This window comes from Diplotaxodon limnothrissa, linkage group LG11 (genome assembly GCF_057381915.1).
Source record: "Diplotaxodon limnothrissa isolate DT_005_m linkage group LG11, D_limnothrissa_male_GT1.1, whole genome shotgun sequence".
NCBI lineage: Eukaryota > Metazoa > Chordata > Actinopteri > Cichliformes > Cichlidae > Diplotaxodon > Diplotaxodon limnothrissa.
Window position 1 is genome coordinate 39,883,813 of NC_140606.1, and position 19,181 is coordinate 39,902,993.

The 19,181-nt window shown below is 45.1% G+C and overlaps 1 protein-coding gene across 2 annotated transcripts in view; it reads right to left on the minus strand.

The window, feature by feature from the left end:
• Nucleotides 1-9,261: 9,261 nt before the first annotated feature.
• The window catches only part of LOC146623630 (atrial natriuretic peptide receptor 1-like), a 60,885-nt gene continuing 50,965 nt past the window's right edge, over nt 9,262-19,181 (minus strand). For both annotated transcript variants that reach the window (XM_085366756.1, XM_085366755.1), the window contains 7 exons: nt 18,784-18,952; nt 17,289-17,435; nt 14,842-14,965; nt 13,610-13,678; nt 13,295-13,469; nt 11,635-11,733; nt 9,262-11,061 (listed from right to left, as the gene is read on the minus strand). In XM_085366756.1, the coding sequence (XP_085222882.1) occupies nt 10,916-11,061; nt 11,635-11,733; nt 13,295-13,469; nt 13,610-13,678; nt 14,842-14,965; nt 17,289-17,435; nt 18,784-18,952 (929 nt within the window). In that variant the 3' untranslated portion in view covers nt 9,262-10,915. The remainder of the gene's footprint in view (nt 11,062-11,634; nt 11,734-13,294; nt 13,470-13,609; nt 13,679-14,841; nt 14,966-17,288; nt 17,436-18,783; nt 18,953-19,181) is intronic.

Genomic DNA, 19,181 nt, shown 5'->3' on the forward strand with positions numbered 1-19,181 from the left:
GTGGATATTTTGTTCGAAAAAAAGAAAAAACAGCGGATGCCTGAAGCGGAGCAGCTGAAGAGTAAACTTTAAGTAAGTACTGAATATGATGTCACTTATTTATGTGCAAATGTTTAATAATGAAGAACATTAAAACATGACTGTTGGCCACATGTCGGCACAGTTGTGACGTTAGTGACGTTTGTACTAACTTGGTTTTAAAGCCTTTAAATATGCGCCGTTCAATAGCTGAGCTTAATCTGACAGAGAATGTGATGATTTTGTGGATAATTAAAGTCGGTCATATATCCACAAACACAACAATGTGCAATACTTTTTGTGCAATACTTTTGTAAATAGTCAACGGTGCAATAGACTCAATACTTGAAATGTGCAATTCACTTGTATTTTTATTTTTATTCCTATTTATTCTATTTATCCCCTTCGTATATTTTATTTATATTGTCTCTGTATTTATATATATATGTGTGTGTGTGTGTGTGTGTGTGTATAACTCTGTAACTTCTGTCGGTGCTGTGCTTTTTTTGGAAATCGAATTTCCCAGAGGAACCCACCCGAGGGATTAATAAAGTTCTATCTAATCTAATCTAACAAGCTGAAAGTCAGTGATGCTGCTCGGTTTGCAGTCCTGAACATCGCGGCACAAGCAGGATTCACTGCACTGTTAATGTGAGCTGTGTTATATTGCTGCCTCAGATACTCAACTAATCAAAGTGATGTCATAAAAAATTTTAAAAACATTTTTCTCCATTTCTGTCACACAAAGCTGTATGAAACGTTTCTCGTGGTTAGTATCATGGTTGCTAGGCAACCTCAGCAGCACGACGGAGGCCAGACCGTCCCGTTTCACCAGCCTCTCACTTCTCCTACTTCGTAGTAGAGATGGACTGATCCGATATTACGTATCGGTCCGATACTGACCTAAATGACTGGATCGGATATCGGAGAAAAATAAAAAATGTAATCCGATCCATTAAATATCACGAAAGCACCTCACAAAACTTGCAACACGCCGTAACTCGCCTCAGAACATTAGCACGTCGGAGCAGTATGCATCACGTGATAGAGCGGCTGTGGTATGCGGGACCTGTCGGTGGTCTGGATAGCATGTGGAGTCCATCTCTGAATGTAAAGCATTCCTGCGTTAAGCTTAACAAGCGATATATGGAGCGACTGCCTCTTCTTGCTGCTACTTCAATCATGAAACTGCTTAACGATCAGCTGATCGGCTTTTCTGTCGCGAGTCTGTGTCTCTTGTTTGTTTTTGGCCCACTTTGCAGCAGAAAGAGGAAACCAGCGGCTGAACAACAGCAGAACGTTTAAGCTTGATCAGCTGTTGTTAGAATTTATTTAATATTACTTTCTACTCGAGGATCTTTTTCTACGTAGCTGACGCTGGTAACTGTGCAGGGGCGGATCTAGCAAAGTTTAGCCAGGGGGGCCGATAGGGCATTAACAGGGAAAAGGGGCACAAAGACATACTTTTCTTTCTTATTCTCATTTAAAATGTCGAGCTTTTAATAAATAATTATCTGACACCCAAAGTTTTAATCTGATGTAAAATGAATAGAAGTCCATTACTGTATATAGTGACTGTTAAGTCTAATATACCCTAGTAAGCTATAGTACTTTTTCCTTTGGGAAGGTACCATCTGTGCAGTCTGCAATTTTGTTGAAGAAAGATGTTGAATCTATTTAATATTTCTTGAAAAATAATTGATTTCTGTGCATTTTTTTTCACACTGCATCAAATTAAGGTTGATTACGTCGATTAAGCATCATGAGGTGGAGCGTGAGGGGTGGTTCCCTATTTTTTATTTATTTATTTTTGTTGTTGCTGGGAGTTGGAACCCTATTAGTTAGGTTGCTTAATATTTACACTAAGTACTCTTTAAAATACCAGAATAGGGAGGATGGTGTAGGTTTAAGTTTATTAGATTGATCAGTATTGCTGAACTATGAAATATTTTTTTTTTTTGCATACAGGTATAACAGAATAGCTTTAGTGTAGTTGTTGTTTTAAACTTGAGTATGAACTTATACAAAATGCAGCAAGATATTAAAAAACAGTTTTATTGATTAAAAACTATCGGATTCATATCGGTATCGGCAGATATCCAAATTTATGATATCGGTATCGGACATAAAAAAGTGGTATCGTGCCATCTCTACTTCGTAGTACACACAGTTCGCAGACTACATACGGCGGGTACTAGGAAGTACGAGAAGGGTGTGGTCTGGATTGGGACACAGCCTGTATGTGTGAGAGGAATTTGCATCATAGCTCAGTGGCGCCACCTGGTGACAACATGACATTAGTGTTCAGAATGAAGCCTGGATGGGAGTATCGGGGTCACACATGTTGTGACAAACGCAAATCACTCCATCTGTTTATGAAACGCCATCAGCAGCAGCCAATCAGTGAGGGACAGACTTGATGAAGCGTGTGCTTTGCACAGGGGCAGGAGAAGCAGAAACATCTGCAACATCTGTTCACTCATCATCATCATCAGTCCTGTTAGTACGCGGGCAGCTGCTGGCATTTATGTTTATGTGCAAGGCTAACATCTCATATTTACTGCACACAGCGTTACCGTAGAGACGCTTTGGAAGTACATGTTAGGCAGCCTTCGTCTCTGAGAGGACGTCAAATTCTAACGTGTTAATAAGGAAAAACTGAGATTGTTCTTGTTCGGTCGATTGTTAAAAAAGACAAAGAACAAAAGCTGAAGGATAACATAAAATAATGTACAATGTTTCTCACAGCTGAACACAAAGCAAAAAATGGGGATGTTTCCTCCTATTTAGTGTCTTTTTGAATATTTTGTTGAGAATGAACGCGACCGTGGTTCAGGGGGTTGGGAAACTCATCTTGTAACCGGGAGGTTGCCGGTTCGATCCCAGCTCCGTCTGTCTTGGTCGTTATGTCCTACCGCCTACTGGTGTTGGCCAGAGGGGTCGATGGCGCGATGTGGCAGCCAGCCTTCTGTCAGTCTACCCCAGGGCAGCTTACCTCCATCAGTGTGTGAGAGTGAATGAATAGTGGGATTGTAAAGCGCTATATAAATGCAATCTATCATTAATGAAAGATGAAGTCCTGACTGCTTTATGATTCGGAGACCGTTTGATGGCGTCGGGCTTTTCTGTTCAGAACCATCGGTGAATACGAAATTTAAAATTGAAATTAATTAAAGATACAGAAGCGTTTATGCCGTAGTCCTGAAGACATCTTTCCACAATAACTGAGAATCACGTTTGTGTGTGAGGTCGTTGTACCAGCGTCGCACCTGTGCAGAAGTTTAAAGCACTTCGTTCACCTTGCTAGGTAGCAGAAGGACGCTGTGCAGAAGCCCCGCCTCCTCCCACTTCGTGCCAGAGATGAGGTGATCCCAACAGAAGACTGCATGTGGCAGGAAAACTCTGTTTCTAAGCTCGGATGTCTGAGTGACCGCTGTTCTCTGGGTCTCATTAAAGAACCTTTAAGATCATCGAGTTCCATTTGCAGCCAGTTTAGGAACATTCAAGCAAAGACGACAAGATTTAAAATTATTTTGATCTCTTCATCCAAATTTTCTTTAAAAAAATACCAGATTCAAGTTTTTAAAGTTCCTTTTTTAGCTTTGCTCCAGTACTTTTAATCATCTTTGAGATTTCTATTTGAACTTTTTCATATTATAACAAACTTTGAAACTAGCAGTGAGCTGATTCGCCGAACGATTTCTTCCAGTTTTGGCTTCCTCTTTCTAAATCTTATGTGGCGAGATTGAATACTGAGAACATTGCAGCAGCTTCCTGCGCCTTACTGGAGCGGCAAGCAGAGCGACCACAGCCACCCTTATGGTTCATCCATCACGTCCGTGCTTGTCCCTTCAGGCTGAAGCGATGTGGTCTCCCTCAGGGATGCTTCAGTGATCTGAGGGACAACGCCATTGAGGGACTTGGAAATGTGAACTTGAGATTGTCAGGTACCAAAGAATGCTGCTGAGAGTGAAGAACATCAAAAATAGACGAGCTCAATGTTTCCACGCTGTCGTTCTGCAGCATCACAGAGAAAGGCTGTGTTTTTTTGTCCTCCGGACTGAAGTCCGACCCTGGACCTGAGCTCCGATCGTCTGGAGTGAAGCTTCGGTGAACCTCAGCTGTTGTCTGCTCACCACAGTGCAGAACATTGGCTTAAATCAGGCCCGAGGACGATGAACAAGAGTGTCTTTACATCACTTTCCCTGAAGGTTTGTCAGGTTACCATCTTTAAACGTGTTTTTAAGATGTAACGTAAGACTGGTCGGTCTCAGTGGGTCTGACTCACTGATCAGTAATACCTAAAAAGGTTTAATGTACACAGTTTAAACATATTTACAATGAGAAAATTCTGCTCAAACAGATAAATGTGATGCATGGTGTCCCACCAGGACACTGTACAAACAGACATGTGTTCAAACGCTGACATTTCTACCCACTGTTAAAGCGCAGGAAGCCTGAGTGGGAGCAGAAGCCGAGATTTTTTCCACAAACTCGAGTTTTCCCTCCGTGTGTCAGGAGACCGCACGCTCACATCTTCAACCCGGCTGCAACGGCCACGCCAAAACCGCCATGGCGGCAGTGGCGTGTCCAGCGGGGTGGCCTGGGGGGGGCACAGGCCACCCCCCCAACCAGACTGGCCACCCCAAAGGCAAAACAATAAAATTCAATCAAATATTCGATTATGTTTTCACGGTGAAGTTCAGATATCCGAGTGTAAGTGAATGCAGCATCGGCTTCTGCGCTATGTGCATCACGTTAGCAAAGGTAGGAGAGCCAAGCACGAAAGACAGCACTGCAGGAAACAATTTTTCGGTGAAAGAAAATGAGGACAGAATAAATGTCCCGGTAAGTAATATTAAGTTTGTTGAGTTTAGTAAACTTCGGTGAAATTAGAATACCAAGGAAAAAATAATACTTAAAGAATTATTGCAGCCGTGGAATATTTCAGACAGTACGTTACTGAGGGCAGCTAACATAAGAGTTATGAGTTATAAGATGTAATCTAAGTCGTAACATTGCTGTATGGAGCTGCAGATTTGGTTGCAGGTTAACATAGCTGGACTGGCCATCGGGCATACCGGCATGTGCCCGGTGACTTATTTTTTATTTTTTTTGTAATGGCATGAACAATGAGAGGTGGTGGATTGGCCAGATGCAGGTCGATGTGTAAAAATAACTCCGTTGTTTGGTGGTGGCTATGACGGGGCTTCCACAGAGGCAGCAGGTGGATGAGGGAAGGGGAGGCAGGAGGAGAGCCCCGAAGCAGCCGCCGAGTATCAGGTGAACTGAGCTTCAGGTAAGAAGTTATGACCTGCAGTCTGTCTGGGTCAGATATAAACCAAGTTTAGGTGGAGTTTATTTTCGTTGTGCTTTTTCGTACTGCGTTCTAGCCAGCTTGACGGAGTTTTTATACAGCTGGGTGGGTGCTATGATGTTACTGACAGTGAACTTTATTTTATTCATAAGGTTAGTTAGTAGAGTTGCCAACGGCTCTTTAAAAAAATGGAATTGTCCCTCATTCAGAGAAAATATTACACGTTTCGTATTGATCTGAGAAGAGACGCAGTTTGTCCCGGACTTTCGCTATAATGAAAAAAAGACACAAAGCGGGAGTTATTCTGTCGTTACGCTGCACAGCAGCCTCTTCTTCTCTCATTCTCTCCCCTGCCTCTCCTGTTGCTACTTCAATCATGAAACTGATCAATGATCAGGATCCTTTTTTATGTAGCTGACAGCTGGTAACTGTGCAGGGGTGGATCTAGGAAAGTTTTGCCAGGGGGCCATGTAGGGCATTAACAGGGAAAGGTAGGGCACAAAGAAATACTTTTCTTTCTTATTCTCAATTCAAATATTTAGCTTTTATTAAATAATTATCTAAATCTTACAACCAAAGTTTTTATCTGACGTAAAATGTATAGAAATCATTAGGGATGGGTATTAATAAGATTTTCACGATTCGATTCCATTTTCGATTCTTTATCGATTCTGTTTATCGATTCTTTTTAAAAAGGAGAACACTAAGGTCGATTAGCTCAGAACTTTGTTTTATATCTTCTCTTTGAACAAGATAGAAATTTAGGAGTAACATGGCCTTACAAACCCAGCAGTGAGATCTTAAGAGATCCAGCCTGCGGCTCTTCAATGGGGTGTCACAGGGTCCCCAGGAAAAAACATTGTAAATGTAAAATAATAAAATAAATATTCTTCTGTAGCAATAACAAAGTGTAACATAAATTATTCTGTAGCAATTACACAAGAATATCCAGTAATGTCCCTGCCTACAATTAAACACATTCACTTACTGAAAATCATCTGCTGTGGCAAACGGGTGCAAGCCTTTGACCACAAACTGAGTCACTGCTCGGTGACGTTCGTCTATCCTGGCCTGAAAGGAGACGCTACCGGCAGACTGCAGCGAGAACTGGCAGCATCTGAGCCAGACTCTGTCTGTCTCATCATGGTCACTAAATGCACAGTAATGGCAGGTTTGTAATAAGGCAGATCGCGCTAACATAATATGCACTGTTAGTTGATTATTTACCTGCCGCATTAACGGGAGAGGACGTGCAAACGTTACCGCTGCTGCTGGGTTGAGATTCACGAGTCCGGAGTGGAATTAAAAACACGACATTCATTTAAGGTCATCACGTGTTTTTTGCATATTCGTAGTGTTTCCTCCCGTAAATGAAATCTCTACTTTGCAAGTATTGCAAGTTGCCCTGTTGTCATCCGTTCTCGTAAAGTATAACCAAGCTTTTGAGCGTTTGAGCCGCCGTGTTTCCTGCCAGGTAAATGACGCTCTGCAACGTGGTGACGTCATTCGGGGCGACTGGAATCGATAAGGGAATCGTTTGCAAAAATGGCAAACAATTCCAAGGATTTGAAACAGTGGGAACCGGTTCTCAACAAGAACCGGGTTTCGATACCCATCCCTAGAAATCATACATATACCAACAAGAGAGTGTACATCACTGTCACAACAGCATTTGTTTTCATTCAAAGTCTTTATGGCTTTAATACCTGGGGGGCTGGTCTGTAGTGAAAATGCCCAATTTTCTGTCCCAGTCCAGCCCTGCAGGTTAATACTGGCAGTGTCATCATGCCAGCTGACTGGATTTCATCAGCCAGTGTTGTTCTTGATCAATATTACCAAAGTTTACTATAAGGCAGCATAGAAAGTATTTACTTGCTTTCAGGTTTTATTCAAATGTTAGTCTTTTCAGTTGTTTCTCCACTTTTTTCCTGTTTCAAAATCAAACACCAGTTTGTGAGAAGATTATCTTCTTTTTTTAACAGGCAGATAAAGTTTTGCATTGGCTAATTTGTCAATTGTTTGTTACAAATGTTCGTATTTTAATATTCAAAAATGTTTTTGCTCAAAACATATGTGCACTATATGTCAGTAAAAATACTATGCAAATATTCCTTGAATGCTGAATGAACACTGACAAAGCACTGATTGTATCTCTTGTACTTTATCAACGCAGTATCTAAAAACTTTGCACCGTAGTGGTTAAAATCTCATTCTAATAAGAGTTAAAAGCGCATTTGGTTATTAGGTTTATAGGATTATTGAATTATGGTTAACGGTTGGTAGAATTTTTTTAAAACATTATCTGCCACCCTTCTCCAAATCTGTGCCCCTACCTGGCCCCCCCAACAAAAATTTTCTAGACTCGCCACTGCATGGCGGGCGAAAGACTGTGACCCAGAATGTGATGTGAAAGTCGTCACGTCACAAGCAACGCGGTGAGCACAAAGACAGCGCCGTCACTCGTCTGATCCGGCCTTCACATTACCGCCATCTTGTGCCCGCAGTCGCCTGCTGTCATCGAAAGCTGTGCTTATCTCTGTAGCTGTGTCCACTGTATGGACGGGTCCATCCCAGCTGAGAGGCGGGACCTAAACTGGAGGTGTTTGACTGTAAACTGGTGAAAGTGTGGGAGTGTCCTCTGACGTCAGCTACAATCTGCACTTCCTGTGGAAACACAGCTAGCATTAGCATTAGCGAGGAAGCAAAGTTTAATTTGAGATGATTTCATTTTTTCACTTGAATTTCTCAGACATCAAAGTTAACCACACCACACACAGCTCGAGGCTTTTATTCAGACGATGGTGGGATTAAAATACGTTGATCTAGTTTCAATAAGCAGAATATAAATGACTTTAAATGATCTGAAACATGTGCAGATGTTACAATGATCCATTCAACACTGATTGGTGAAAGTCTCTGATGTTCTCCAGCTGTTTGTGCCGGCGCCTCACAGATGTGCGTTTGCTGTAGAGCAGCTGCAGAAGACGACGGTGTGCTCGGACACGTTGCAGCTCTGCAGTCTTTTGTTCCTCTCGGGCTCTGAAACAGCAGCGCGGTTTCCATGTTGATTCTTTGATCGTTGCGAGGTGACGTACGCCAGAGGTGGGACCAAGTCATTGTTTTGCAAGTCTCAAGTAAGTCTCAAGTCTTTATCCTCAAGTCTCAAGTCAAGTCTCAAGTAATGTCAGGCAAGTCAGAGTCGAGTCACAAGTCTGAAATTTTGAATTTCAAGTCCTTTCGAGTCTTTAAAAAAAACCGAAAAAATAATGTTGCAGTTATGCTAAATGTAAATATTAGACCATGTAATTTTAAAATCTGTGTTTTTCTCAACACATGACAAAATAGTGAACTTAGAAAATATACACAAATTGTGAAATTGCACCTCTTTAAAATGCAGCTCAATTAAACCTAGCTCCAAGAATAATTTTCACCGACAGTTCTGAGATAAGCTGCATGTTATTCTTGGATGCGCTTGTAGGACCGGCTTTAAAATCGCATGACAAAAATATCATACACATTAAAAAAAACTGCATCACCAACGTAGCCTGGACAACATTTGCTAGTTAGATGAAGTCAGCTATCTCATCGTAGCATATTTATATGCATATTTATAATCATACGGTTCTTGGAGTGAGTGCATACACTCATGAAGTTTAGTAACTTCAGGTCACTGCAACAAGCCCAGGTACAGTTTACCGACGGATGGGTACAGGACCTTGAAATGCACCGTGTAGAAAGTAAAGACCATCGTACGTATCATAAGTTTACCAGTCTCACAAATTGTCGTCATAAATACACATTCCTTAACCGTTTATTAATAGGACCTTTGAGCTCAACGGTAATTAATTAGCAGTGGAAATAATTTCTGGTAGCATCACAGAAATGTAGCAGTGACAATAATACTGTATGCTGTAATCGTACTGGACAATTAGTGATACAAAAAACCTGTTTTATCCTGTGAATAAAAGTATATGTTTTTGTCAATGTACCATAATAACAGAAGCGAAACGCAATATTGTGTCAGGATAATTCACTATTTATGCACAATAAATAAAGGAGCATAGCGCGACAATTTCTGTTCAGCGCCAGACTTGCTTGTAACCTATATCACCAATTATGTTATGAAAATGACGCATTAACTACAACAGCAGACTGACCTTTGTGTAAATGCTTGGAGCAGACTAACCTGTGAGCTGGAGTGTTCTGGGACGTTATAATTGGTCTTTGAACGGCTGCAATCCAGGCCACCCGTCGCCTCTTTGTTACTTCGGAAACATGGCTGAACAATTTCTCCTCAACGACGTAATCCGATAACAACCGATCTCTTTACCCGTCGGCTTCCCGTGGCTGTCATGCGACCGGCTATTGCAGTTAATAATACAACAGCTTCTTGCCATTTTTGTGTTTCTTTTTATCGCTGTGTGACTGATTTCAATTGAAAGCCTGCGTGCGCTAGTACCGCTTGCCACGAGTTCCCAGAATCCTTTGCGGTTCTACCCGTGAATGACGTCACATTTTCAATCTCTATATAATATGCATGTTAAATTTTATATTTGGGGTAAAATATCAAGTCTTTTCAAGTAAACCGGTTCAAGTCCAATTCAAGTCCCAGGTCATTGGTGTAAAAGTCCAAGTCAAGTCACAAGTCTTAGAACATTTTTTCAAGTCAAGTCTAAAGTCATAAAATTAATGACTCGAGTCTGACTCGAGTCCAAGTCATGTGACTCGAGTCCACACCTCTGACGTACGCTGATCTGGTTGCTTATTGAAGAACAGTCCCCAAACTCAGCGTCTCACCCTCACTGTGAGGAGGTCATCTTAAATGTGCGGCTCCACCAAATAAACGTGCTCAAAGCCGCAGCCGCTGACGTCAGAGGTTGTGGGAGGGGCTACAGCACAGATGTTCCTCCCACAGAAGCTGTGTTTGCTTCTCAGGCAGGACAAACAGCGTCTCTCTGCTGTGGTGTGGGTGCTTCCTGTGTCTGGCCTCAGGGGGCAGTACTGAGCTCAGATTACACCCCACGTTAATGGTTAGCGCCGCTGACTCACAGCAACGAGGTTCCAGGTTCAAACCTGCTGGCTAGCCTTAGCCTCACCATCTTAGCAGGGCGGCGCCCTGTCCAGGTGCCCCTCCTCCAGTGACAGCAGGGACAGGAAATGAAGATGATGAATGCAGGGCCACATAAAAGTGAAGAAGAGGCAGCATGGTGAACGTCAGCGTGGAGAGACAAACTGCTCGGAGTACCAGCGGGACGACGGCGAAAAACTCTTTTTCCAGGACCGGAAAGCAGGACACTTTTGATCCGAGTGTGAGGAGAGTCCGGGTCCGCGTGTCCCTCCGTTCCCGTGTCACTTCCTCCCGTCCGACAGTCCCAATCCATCCAAAGTCCTTCTGCTCGGAGATGAGAAGCAGCAAGGAGGCGGGGAGCGCTCGAGTGAGTCCTCCTTTCCTTCAAGCTGTGCTCCCTTCTGTCCTTTCCTCGTCCCCTCATCTGTAGCGGTGTTACCCCTTATTCACTCCTCAGTTCCTTTCCTCGTTTATCCATCCTCTCCTGTCGTCCTCCTGTTGACAGTGCTTTGTCATTGGCTGTCGCTCTCTCCCAGCAGCCAATAGGTGGTCATCTTCCCTTTGCCCTTGATGTCGATTTCCCCTCGGAGCTCCAGCTGAAAGCAGTTGAACTCTAGCAGAACGTCTCGAGTCGCCGCCGACACGTGGATCTTCAGCGCTACACACACACACACACACACACACACACACACACACACACGTCATGTTTGGCAACAGCAGCAGGAATAAAAATGCTGCTTTAGGTTTTTCAGTCCAACCTGCAAAAATCTAATCTGCTGTTTATTTAAAGAACATCACTTTATTCTGAAGGGGCTTTAATAAATCTGCTTCCTGTTAATGAAGCTCAGCTGTTACACGTGTAACAGAGAAACTGTTCATGGAGCACAAACTGCAGTATCAGCTGACTCAGACCGAGTCACTAAACTGAAGCCCGTCAACAGGGAAGCAACAGCCTGCAGAGGGCGCTGCTGCGTCAGCATTCACAGAGCGACGTCTTCGTTCACGTCTATCTATCGCGCCAAGTCACGTGACCTGGTCATCCTATGTGTATTCAGTGTGATCGTTAACACGAGGATCTGAACCCATTTATTTTCCGTGTGAACACCTGAAGAATGCAGAGGTCAAAGTTCAATGTTCCCTCTGGATTAGTACTCGAGTATTTAGTTACAGTTCAGAGGTTTCAGGCTGAAACTGCAGCGTCAGGTCACGTGACCTGTTTTTGTGCACGTACCTTCGCCAGTGGACTCCATACGTGATGACGTGTTGACGGTGTCGCCAAACAGGCAGTACCGAGGCATCTTCAGACCAACCACGCCCGCACACACGGGACCTGCCGAGGACACGGGGCAGTCACCACGTGTGTGTGTCTGTGTGAGTCTGTGTGTGTGTGTGAGAGTCTGTGTGTGTGTCAGTCTGTGTGTGTGTCTGTGTGAGTCTGTGTGTGTGTGTCAGTGTGAGTCTGTGTGTGTGTGTCAGTGTGTGTGTCAGTCTGTGTGAGTCTGTGTGTGTGCGTCAGTGTGTCAGTGTGTGTGTGTCAGTGTGTGTCAGTGTGAGTCTGTGTGAGTCTGTGTGTGTGTCAGTGTGCGTCAGTGTGTGTCAGTGTGAGTCTGTGTGCGTCAGTGTGAGTCTGTGTGCGTCAGTGTGTGTCAGTGTGAGTCTGTGTGCGTCAGTGTGTGTCAGTGTGTCAGTGTGCGTGTGAGTCTGTGTGTGTGTCAGTGTGCGTCAGTGTGTGTCAGTGTGAGTCTGTGTGCGTCAGTGTGTGTCAGTGTGAGTCTGTGTGCGTCAGTGTGTGTGTCAGTGTGAGTCTGTGTGTGTGTGAGAGTGTCAGTGTGTGTCTGTGTATGTGTGTGCGTGTGTCAGTGTGCGTCAGTGTGTGTCTGTGTATGTGTGTGCGTGTGTCTGTGTGAGTCTGTGTGTGTGTGTCAGTGTGTGTCTGTGTATGTGTGTGCGTGTGTCTGTGTGTGTCAGTGTGCGTCAGTGTGTCAGTGTGCGTGTGAGTCTGTGTGTGTGTCAGTGTGCGTCTGTGTGCGTCAGTGTGAGTCTGTGTGCGTCAGTGTGTGTCTGTGTATGTGTGTGCATGTGTCTGTGTGAGTCTGTGTGTGTGTGTGTCAGTGTGTGTCTGTGTATGTGTGTGCGTGTGTCTGTGTGTGTCAGTGTGCGTCAGTGTGTCAGTGTGTGTGTGTCAGTGTGAGTCTGTGTGTGTGTCAGTGTGAGTCTGTGTGTGTGTCAGTGTGCGTCTGTGTGTGTCAGTGTGAGTCTGTGTGCGTCAGTGTGTGTGTCAGTGTGAGTCTGTGTGTGTGTGTGTCAGTGTGTGTGTGAGAGTGTCAGTGTGTGTCTGTGTATGTGTGTGCGTGTGTCTGTGTGCGTGTGTCAGTGTGCGTCAGTGTGAGTCTGTGTGTGTGTGTGTCTGTGTGTGTCTGTGTGTGTGTGTGTCTGTGTATGTGTGTGCGTGTGTCTGTGTGCGTGTGTCAGTGTGAGTCTGTGTGTGTGTGTGTCTGTGTGCGTGTGTCAGTGTGAGTCTGTGTGTGTCTGTGTCTGTGTATGTGTGTGCGTGTGTCTGTGTGCGTGTGTCAGTGTGAGTCTGTGTGTGTCTGTGTATGTGTGTGCGTGTGTCTGTGTGTGTCTGTGTGTGTCAGTGTGCGTCAGTGTGAGTCTGTGTGTGTGTGTGTGTGTGTGTGTGTGTGTCTGTGTGTGTCAGTGTGCGTCAGTGTGAGTCTGTGTGTGTGTGTGTGTCTGTGTGTGTGTGTGTGTGAGAGTGTCAGTGTGAGTCTGTGTATGTGTGTGCGTGTGTCTGTGTGTCAGTGTGCGTGTGTGTGTGAGAGTGTCAGTGTGAGTCTGTGTCTGTGTGCGTCAGTGTGTGTGTCAGTGTGAGTCTGTGTGTGTGTTGTCACCGCTGTGAATGCCGATCCTCAGCTTTAGCTGCTGCTCGGGTCGATGGCGGATCTTGAAGGCTCTGACGGCGTCCAGCAGGGCGAGCGCCATGCGGGCGATCTCTCGGCCGTGCAGCTTCCCGTTCCTCACCGGCAGCCCCGACACCACCATGTAGGCGTCGCCGATGGTCTCCACCTGGGAGCGCCACAGCACCGTGACATCAGTTAGAGTCGCACTAAAAGTTGTCCTTATTGTGAGCTGGTCTCCATGGCGATGCGCTCTGTTGCTCAGAGCTGCCCTGAGAACAGGTCGGAGGAAAGAAACGAGCCGTTTACCTTGTAAACGTCAAAGTTGTCGATGATGGCGTCGAAGCAGGTGTAGAGGTCGTTGAGCAGAGTCACCACCTGCAGAGACATCAGCACGTCAGACTGAAGGACGGTGTTTGAGCGCCCCCTGCAGGCCGCTGGCTTTCAGTGTGTGAGAGAACATGTTAACACTTTATAATTCAGTGTGTTTTATTTGATACAACAGCGTGATTATAGATTTATACTTACAGGAACACTGACACGTGGTGTCAGGTTTGTACATCAAAGCACTTTATTTAATATTCATTACATTGATCTGCATGAAGCCCTGCCTGAGACGACTTACAGGTTACTTAAACTTCCAGTATAATTATTTCTGACTGGTTTCCTCCTTATCCCAGTGTGTATTTGTAGGTAAATATAATTAGATTGTAATTTCAAATAAAATGCACTGAAATTCCTTTTTAATTCCAAATCATACTCTTAGTCGCTATCCAAAAACCCTTACAAGGACAGGTGAGGGAGAATTTTCTAGATTAAATCCGTAAATGTATGCAGCGGCGTCCGGCCAGCCGAGGACGCCCCGTCTGCTGGGACATCGTTAATCGTGCTGCCTCATGAGTTACTGATCCCTGCAGTACAAATATGAGAATCTATTTCCACCTTTTATCCATCCGTTCTTATCAGGGTCACAGTGGGCTGGAGCCTGTCCCAGGTGTCTTAGGGCGAGAGGCGGGGCACACCCTGCACAGGTCGCCAGTCTGTGGCAGGGCTAACACACAGACAACCATTCACACCTATGGACAATTTAGAACGACCAATTAACCTAACCCCACTGCCTGCACGTGGGAGGAAGCCGCAGTATCGATAAAGTTTCTCATTTCATTTACTCTCAAAAATGTTTCCTCTGGATTTTACTCCCCTCGACCAGCCCATTGTTCTCCACAAATACGTTGAGCATGTGATTCTGAAATATGGATCTCGCCAGCCGCCCTCAGCCCGCGTGCTAACATGGTGGCAAGCATGCAGCAGAAACACCAGCGTGTCTGATAAGACACCTGCACTACGCTGCAGGCGTTTGACACGTCAGTCACACGCAGCCCTGACGGCGTGACAGGACGCAGAGCCGATTTCAGAGTCCAAGCTCGGATTTGGGAGGATCAGGTGTCCGGTGCTACTCTCCGTCTGGCTTTCTGTGTTTGTGTCTTTGGACCTGGAAGCTGTGTGAGAAGTACTGAAGTACTCAGGTAAACTCGTCTCACCTCCATCGGCGTGCTCTCTGCGGAGATGGTGGTGAAGCCCACGATGTCACTGAAGTAGATGGTGACCGAGTCGAAGGCTTCAGCCTGAACCGTCTCTCCACGCTTCAGCTGCTCGGCCACCGAACTGACAGAGAGACAATACGGCGCCATGAGTGTGTGAGCAGGGGGCTCCGCCCATAAAAAATGTCCGTGTGCACCTCGGGACCTTCACCACCTCTGCTGCTGGACATCCAACCTTGGATGCCCCTGTCTGACATGTGCGCTTGGTGCACACCCCTCACACGGACTCTTTTCCTCCCATCGGCAGACGCTATCGCAGCATCGGGGCCCGATCCTCCAGACTGCGAGACAGCTTTTTCCCACAAACCATCAGACTCCTGACCTCACTACCAGCTCCCCCACTCCCCCCACCACACACACCCACACAAACCAGTAACTGACTCTACTGGACTTCACACATCGCTGCCTTTGTAAACACAGACGCTGCTCTGTGGACAGTCCTGCTCATGTTGGTCACTTTAAATCATTTATACTGTACAACTGCTGCGTTGGTTATTTTAAACCACTTCAAAGTCACTTTAAATCTCATTTTATAAATTGTAAACGTTACATTTATTAACCCTTTTTACCTCAAAGTGTATATTTATTCTTACTCTTCCTGTATTTATTGTTGTTGGAACTGGAGCCTCGTCATCTGTCTCTCTATATACTGAACTGTATATAGCAGAGATGACAACAAAGCTTACTTTGATGTCAACACTATAGGACAAGAATCCAGAACTGGTTCCCAGTAGTCCAGTTCCTTGGAATTATTGGTCTACCTGCTTTTCAGTTCTTGCACTCCAGCTACAATCAGCTGACATCAGCTCGTGTGCTAGAGGAAAAGAGCTGCGCAGCGTGCAGCGTGGATACAGACATTACTAAGGACGACAGCGTAATAGTGAAGCGGAAGATCCATCCAGGCCGCTAACACGACTGCCTGCAAGCGCAGACGGCATGCTAACGCTAAGCTAGCCAAAAACCCCGAGAGACGAGCAGCGCGTATGCAGACCTGAGCCCAGCAGCCAGAGCCTGAACAGGAAACAAAGAGGTGAGGCTGCAGCCTCTGTGTCTACCTGCCAATGTTTATAGAATCACCATGACAACCGCTTTAAAGTCTCTTCAGGATCTGTGTTGGTGTGTGCGACTGTGACTCAGTTTATTTTGTAACAGCCAAGTAATGTAACGAGTATTCAAACCAAATACTTTCTCCTGGGAGTAATTAAGTAACATACTGCATTACTTTTTTATTCTGTGTAATGATGACTTTTTTTGAGTAACGACTGCAACACTGAGCCAATGAGAACCCAGCGAGACTCAATACAACAGTCAATAATCAATAATGATATCAATAATCTTTAAGTTATTATCAGTTCTAGTCGCCACAGACCTCAAACTCACACCAAGACCATCGCCATGTTTAAATCGACCCCGCCTTCACATCGAGGGTCACCACAGCCGAAGAGCGCTGCGTCCAGCATTCAGACAAATATCTGATAGGCTCGAGCATCGAGGCGCAGGTGTGTGAGCGGGACTACAGGTCACACCTGTGCACAGCTGGGCAGTAGAAGAGGGGAACGCCTCTTTCTGTTTACACCAACCAGCTGTGCCTCCACCCAGCAGACCCTCCAAAGTACACGGCAGGAGGAGTATGCTGTTATTTTGGTGTAAAAAAATTTGCAAGGACAAATGTTGCATTTTGAGAAGAAAAATAATTTTATGAGAAGAAAAATAATTGCTGCGTGCAAGAAATGTGTTTCAGTGTTTGCTGTCACACACACGAGCTCACCAGCTACTAGCCAGATCCAGCAGAGCGGTTTGGTTCAAACTAGCTTAAAACCAACAATGCTCTTTAAAAAGTCTATATTTAAAAACAAATAATTAAACATACTAACTGCAAAGGGGTTTGGCTACACTCTGGACCGTGTTTCTGGAACGCAGTAGCTGTCGAGCTGATTGGAGACCAAAACAGCCAATCAGAATTTTTGCATCCAAGTCTGTGATTGGCTGGTTTTGTGGCACATTTGTAACGCTGTACAGAGAGTTGAGCGTGCAGAGATGTTGAGAGCAGGTCTGCAGACGTCTGTGAGCACACAGAGCGGCTGTTACTGTGTGTTTATGGACATTAGCAAACACTGAAACACATTTCCTGCATGCGGCGATGAGTTTGCTTCGCGCAAAATAATTTTCTCCTCAAAATGCAACATTTGTACTTGCAAACATTTTATTTACGTGCTCTCAGAATAGACGCACAAAAATAACGCCATAGACGAGCGGCCCATACATCACACGCACAACTGCACATGCTCAGAACCCAGCTGTGAGGAAGATGTCCAAAGGTGCACCTGAGGAGGAGGAGGGTATGTTTACTGTAGAGCCGCACTGTGTGCAGTAATTGCAGTACTGACTGTGGTAGTATCTGGTACAGCAGGGCTTCGGCCTTGCGTTTCTCCTCGTGGTACGCCTGCGTTCGCTCCTCCACCAGCTCCTCCAGGTTGTTGGCGTACTGCTCCATCCGGGACAGGAGGTTGTCCAGGATGTTGGTCCGTGACTCCCTGAAAACACACACATGGTGTTCTGGGTGGGCAAAAACCAAGCGTGGGCTCGTGTCCACTTTACTATCAGTTTAGTTTTATTTACACAGTGCCAAATCACAACAACAGACGCATTGAGGCGATTTATACTGTAAGGTCGACCCTGCAATAATACATACAGAGAAAAACCCAACAATCATATGACCCCTATGAGCAGCACTTTGGCGACAGTGGGAAGGAAAAACTCTCTTTTAACAGGAAGAAACCTCCAGCAGAACCAGGCTCAGGGAGGGGCGGGGCCATCTGCTGTGATTGGTTGGGGTGAGAGAAGGAAGACAGGATAAAGACATGCTGTGGAAGAGAGACAGAGGTTAATAACAGATATGATTCAATGCTGTTAATACATAGTGAGTGAGAAAGGTGACTGGAAAGGAAAAACTCAATGCATCATGGGAATCCCCCAGCAGCCTACGTCTATTGCAGCATAACTAAGGGAGGATTCAGGGTCACCTGGTCCAGCCCTAACTATATGCTTTAGCAAAAAGGAAAGTTTGAAGCCTAATCTTGAAAGTAGAGATAGTGTCTGTCTCCTGAATCCAAACTGGAAGCTGGTTCCACAGAAGAGGGGCCTGAAAACTGAAGGCTCTGCCTCCCATTCTACTTTTAAATACTCTAGGAACAACAAGTAGGCCTGCAGAGCGAGAGCGAAGTGCTCTGATAGGGTGATATGGTACTACAAGGTCATTAAGATAAGATGGGGCCTGATTATTTAAGACCTTGTATGTGAGGAGCAGGATTTTGAATCCTGGATTTAACAGGAAGCCAAAACAGGAGAAATCTGCTCTCTTTCTAGTCCCTGTCAGGACTCTTGCTGCAGCATTTTGGATCAGCTGAAGGCTTTTCAGGGAGTTTTTAGGACTTCCTGATAATAATGAATTACAGTCGTCCAGCCTGGAAGTAATAAATGCATGAACTAGTTTTTCAGCGTCACTCTGAGACAGGATATTTCTAACTTTAGAGATGTTGCACAAATGGAAGAAAGCAGTCTTACATATTTGTTTAATATGTGCGTTGAAGGACATGTCCTGGTCAAAAATGACTCCAAGGTTCCTCACAGTGTTATTGGAGGCCAAGGTAATGCCATCCAGAGTAAGAATCTGCTTAGAGACCATATTTCTAAGCTTTTCAGGGCCGAGTACAATAACCTCAGTTTGATCTGAATTAAGAAGCAGAAAGTTAGCGGCCATCCAGGTCTTTCAGATGGAGATGTTTCACTCTGTAAACACACAAATGCAGTTTTGGGTGTTGTTCCCTGTGTGGCCACAGGATGTCACTGATGCACTGCTCTGCTCGCGGTTTCAGGTCTTACTTGTTCTGTTTGCGCAGCAGCACTCGGATCTGGTTGAACTCGGGTCTCTCCGTCGGCTCTTCGGCCCAGCAGCGCTCCATCAGCTGACCCAGCTCGGGGCGGTCACTCTGCGAGTCGATGGTCGGCCTTAGGCAGGGCCACTCCCCCAGAATCACGCGGTCCACGATCTCTGCACAGAAACAGTTCAGCACGTTCAGCGCAGTGAACCTTAAACTACCAGCTCATTGGTGATTTCAGGTGGAGCGCTGGTGTTGGTGCACACGTTATCCTCTGCTTAAAAACATGTTTCATGAAATGTGTTGAGCACATTTCATGAACGCAACCTTAAAGTAACACATTTAACTGGATTTGATCTGTGACTGAAAGCAGACTGTGCAGTAAAACAAGTGACCACGAGC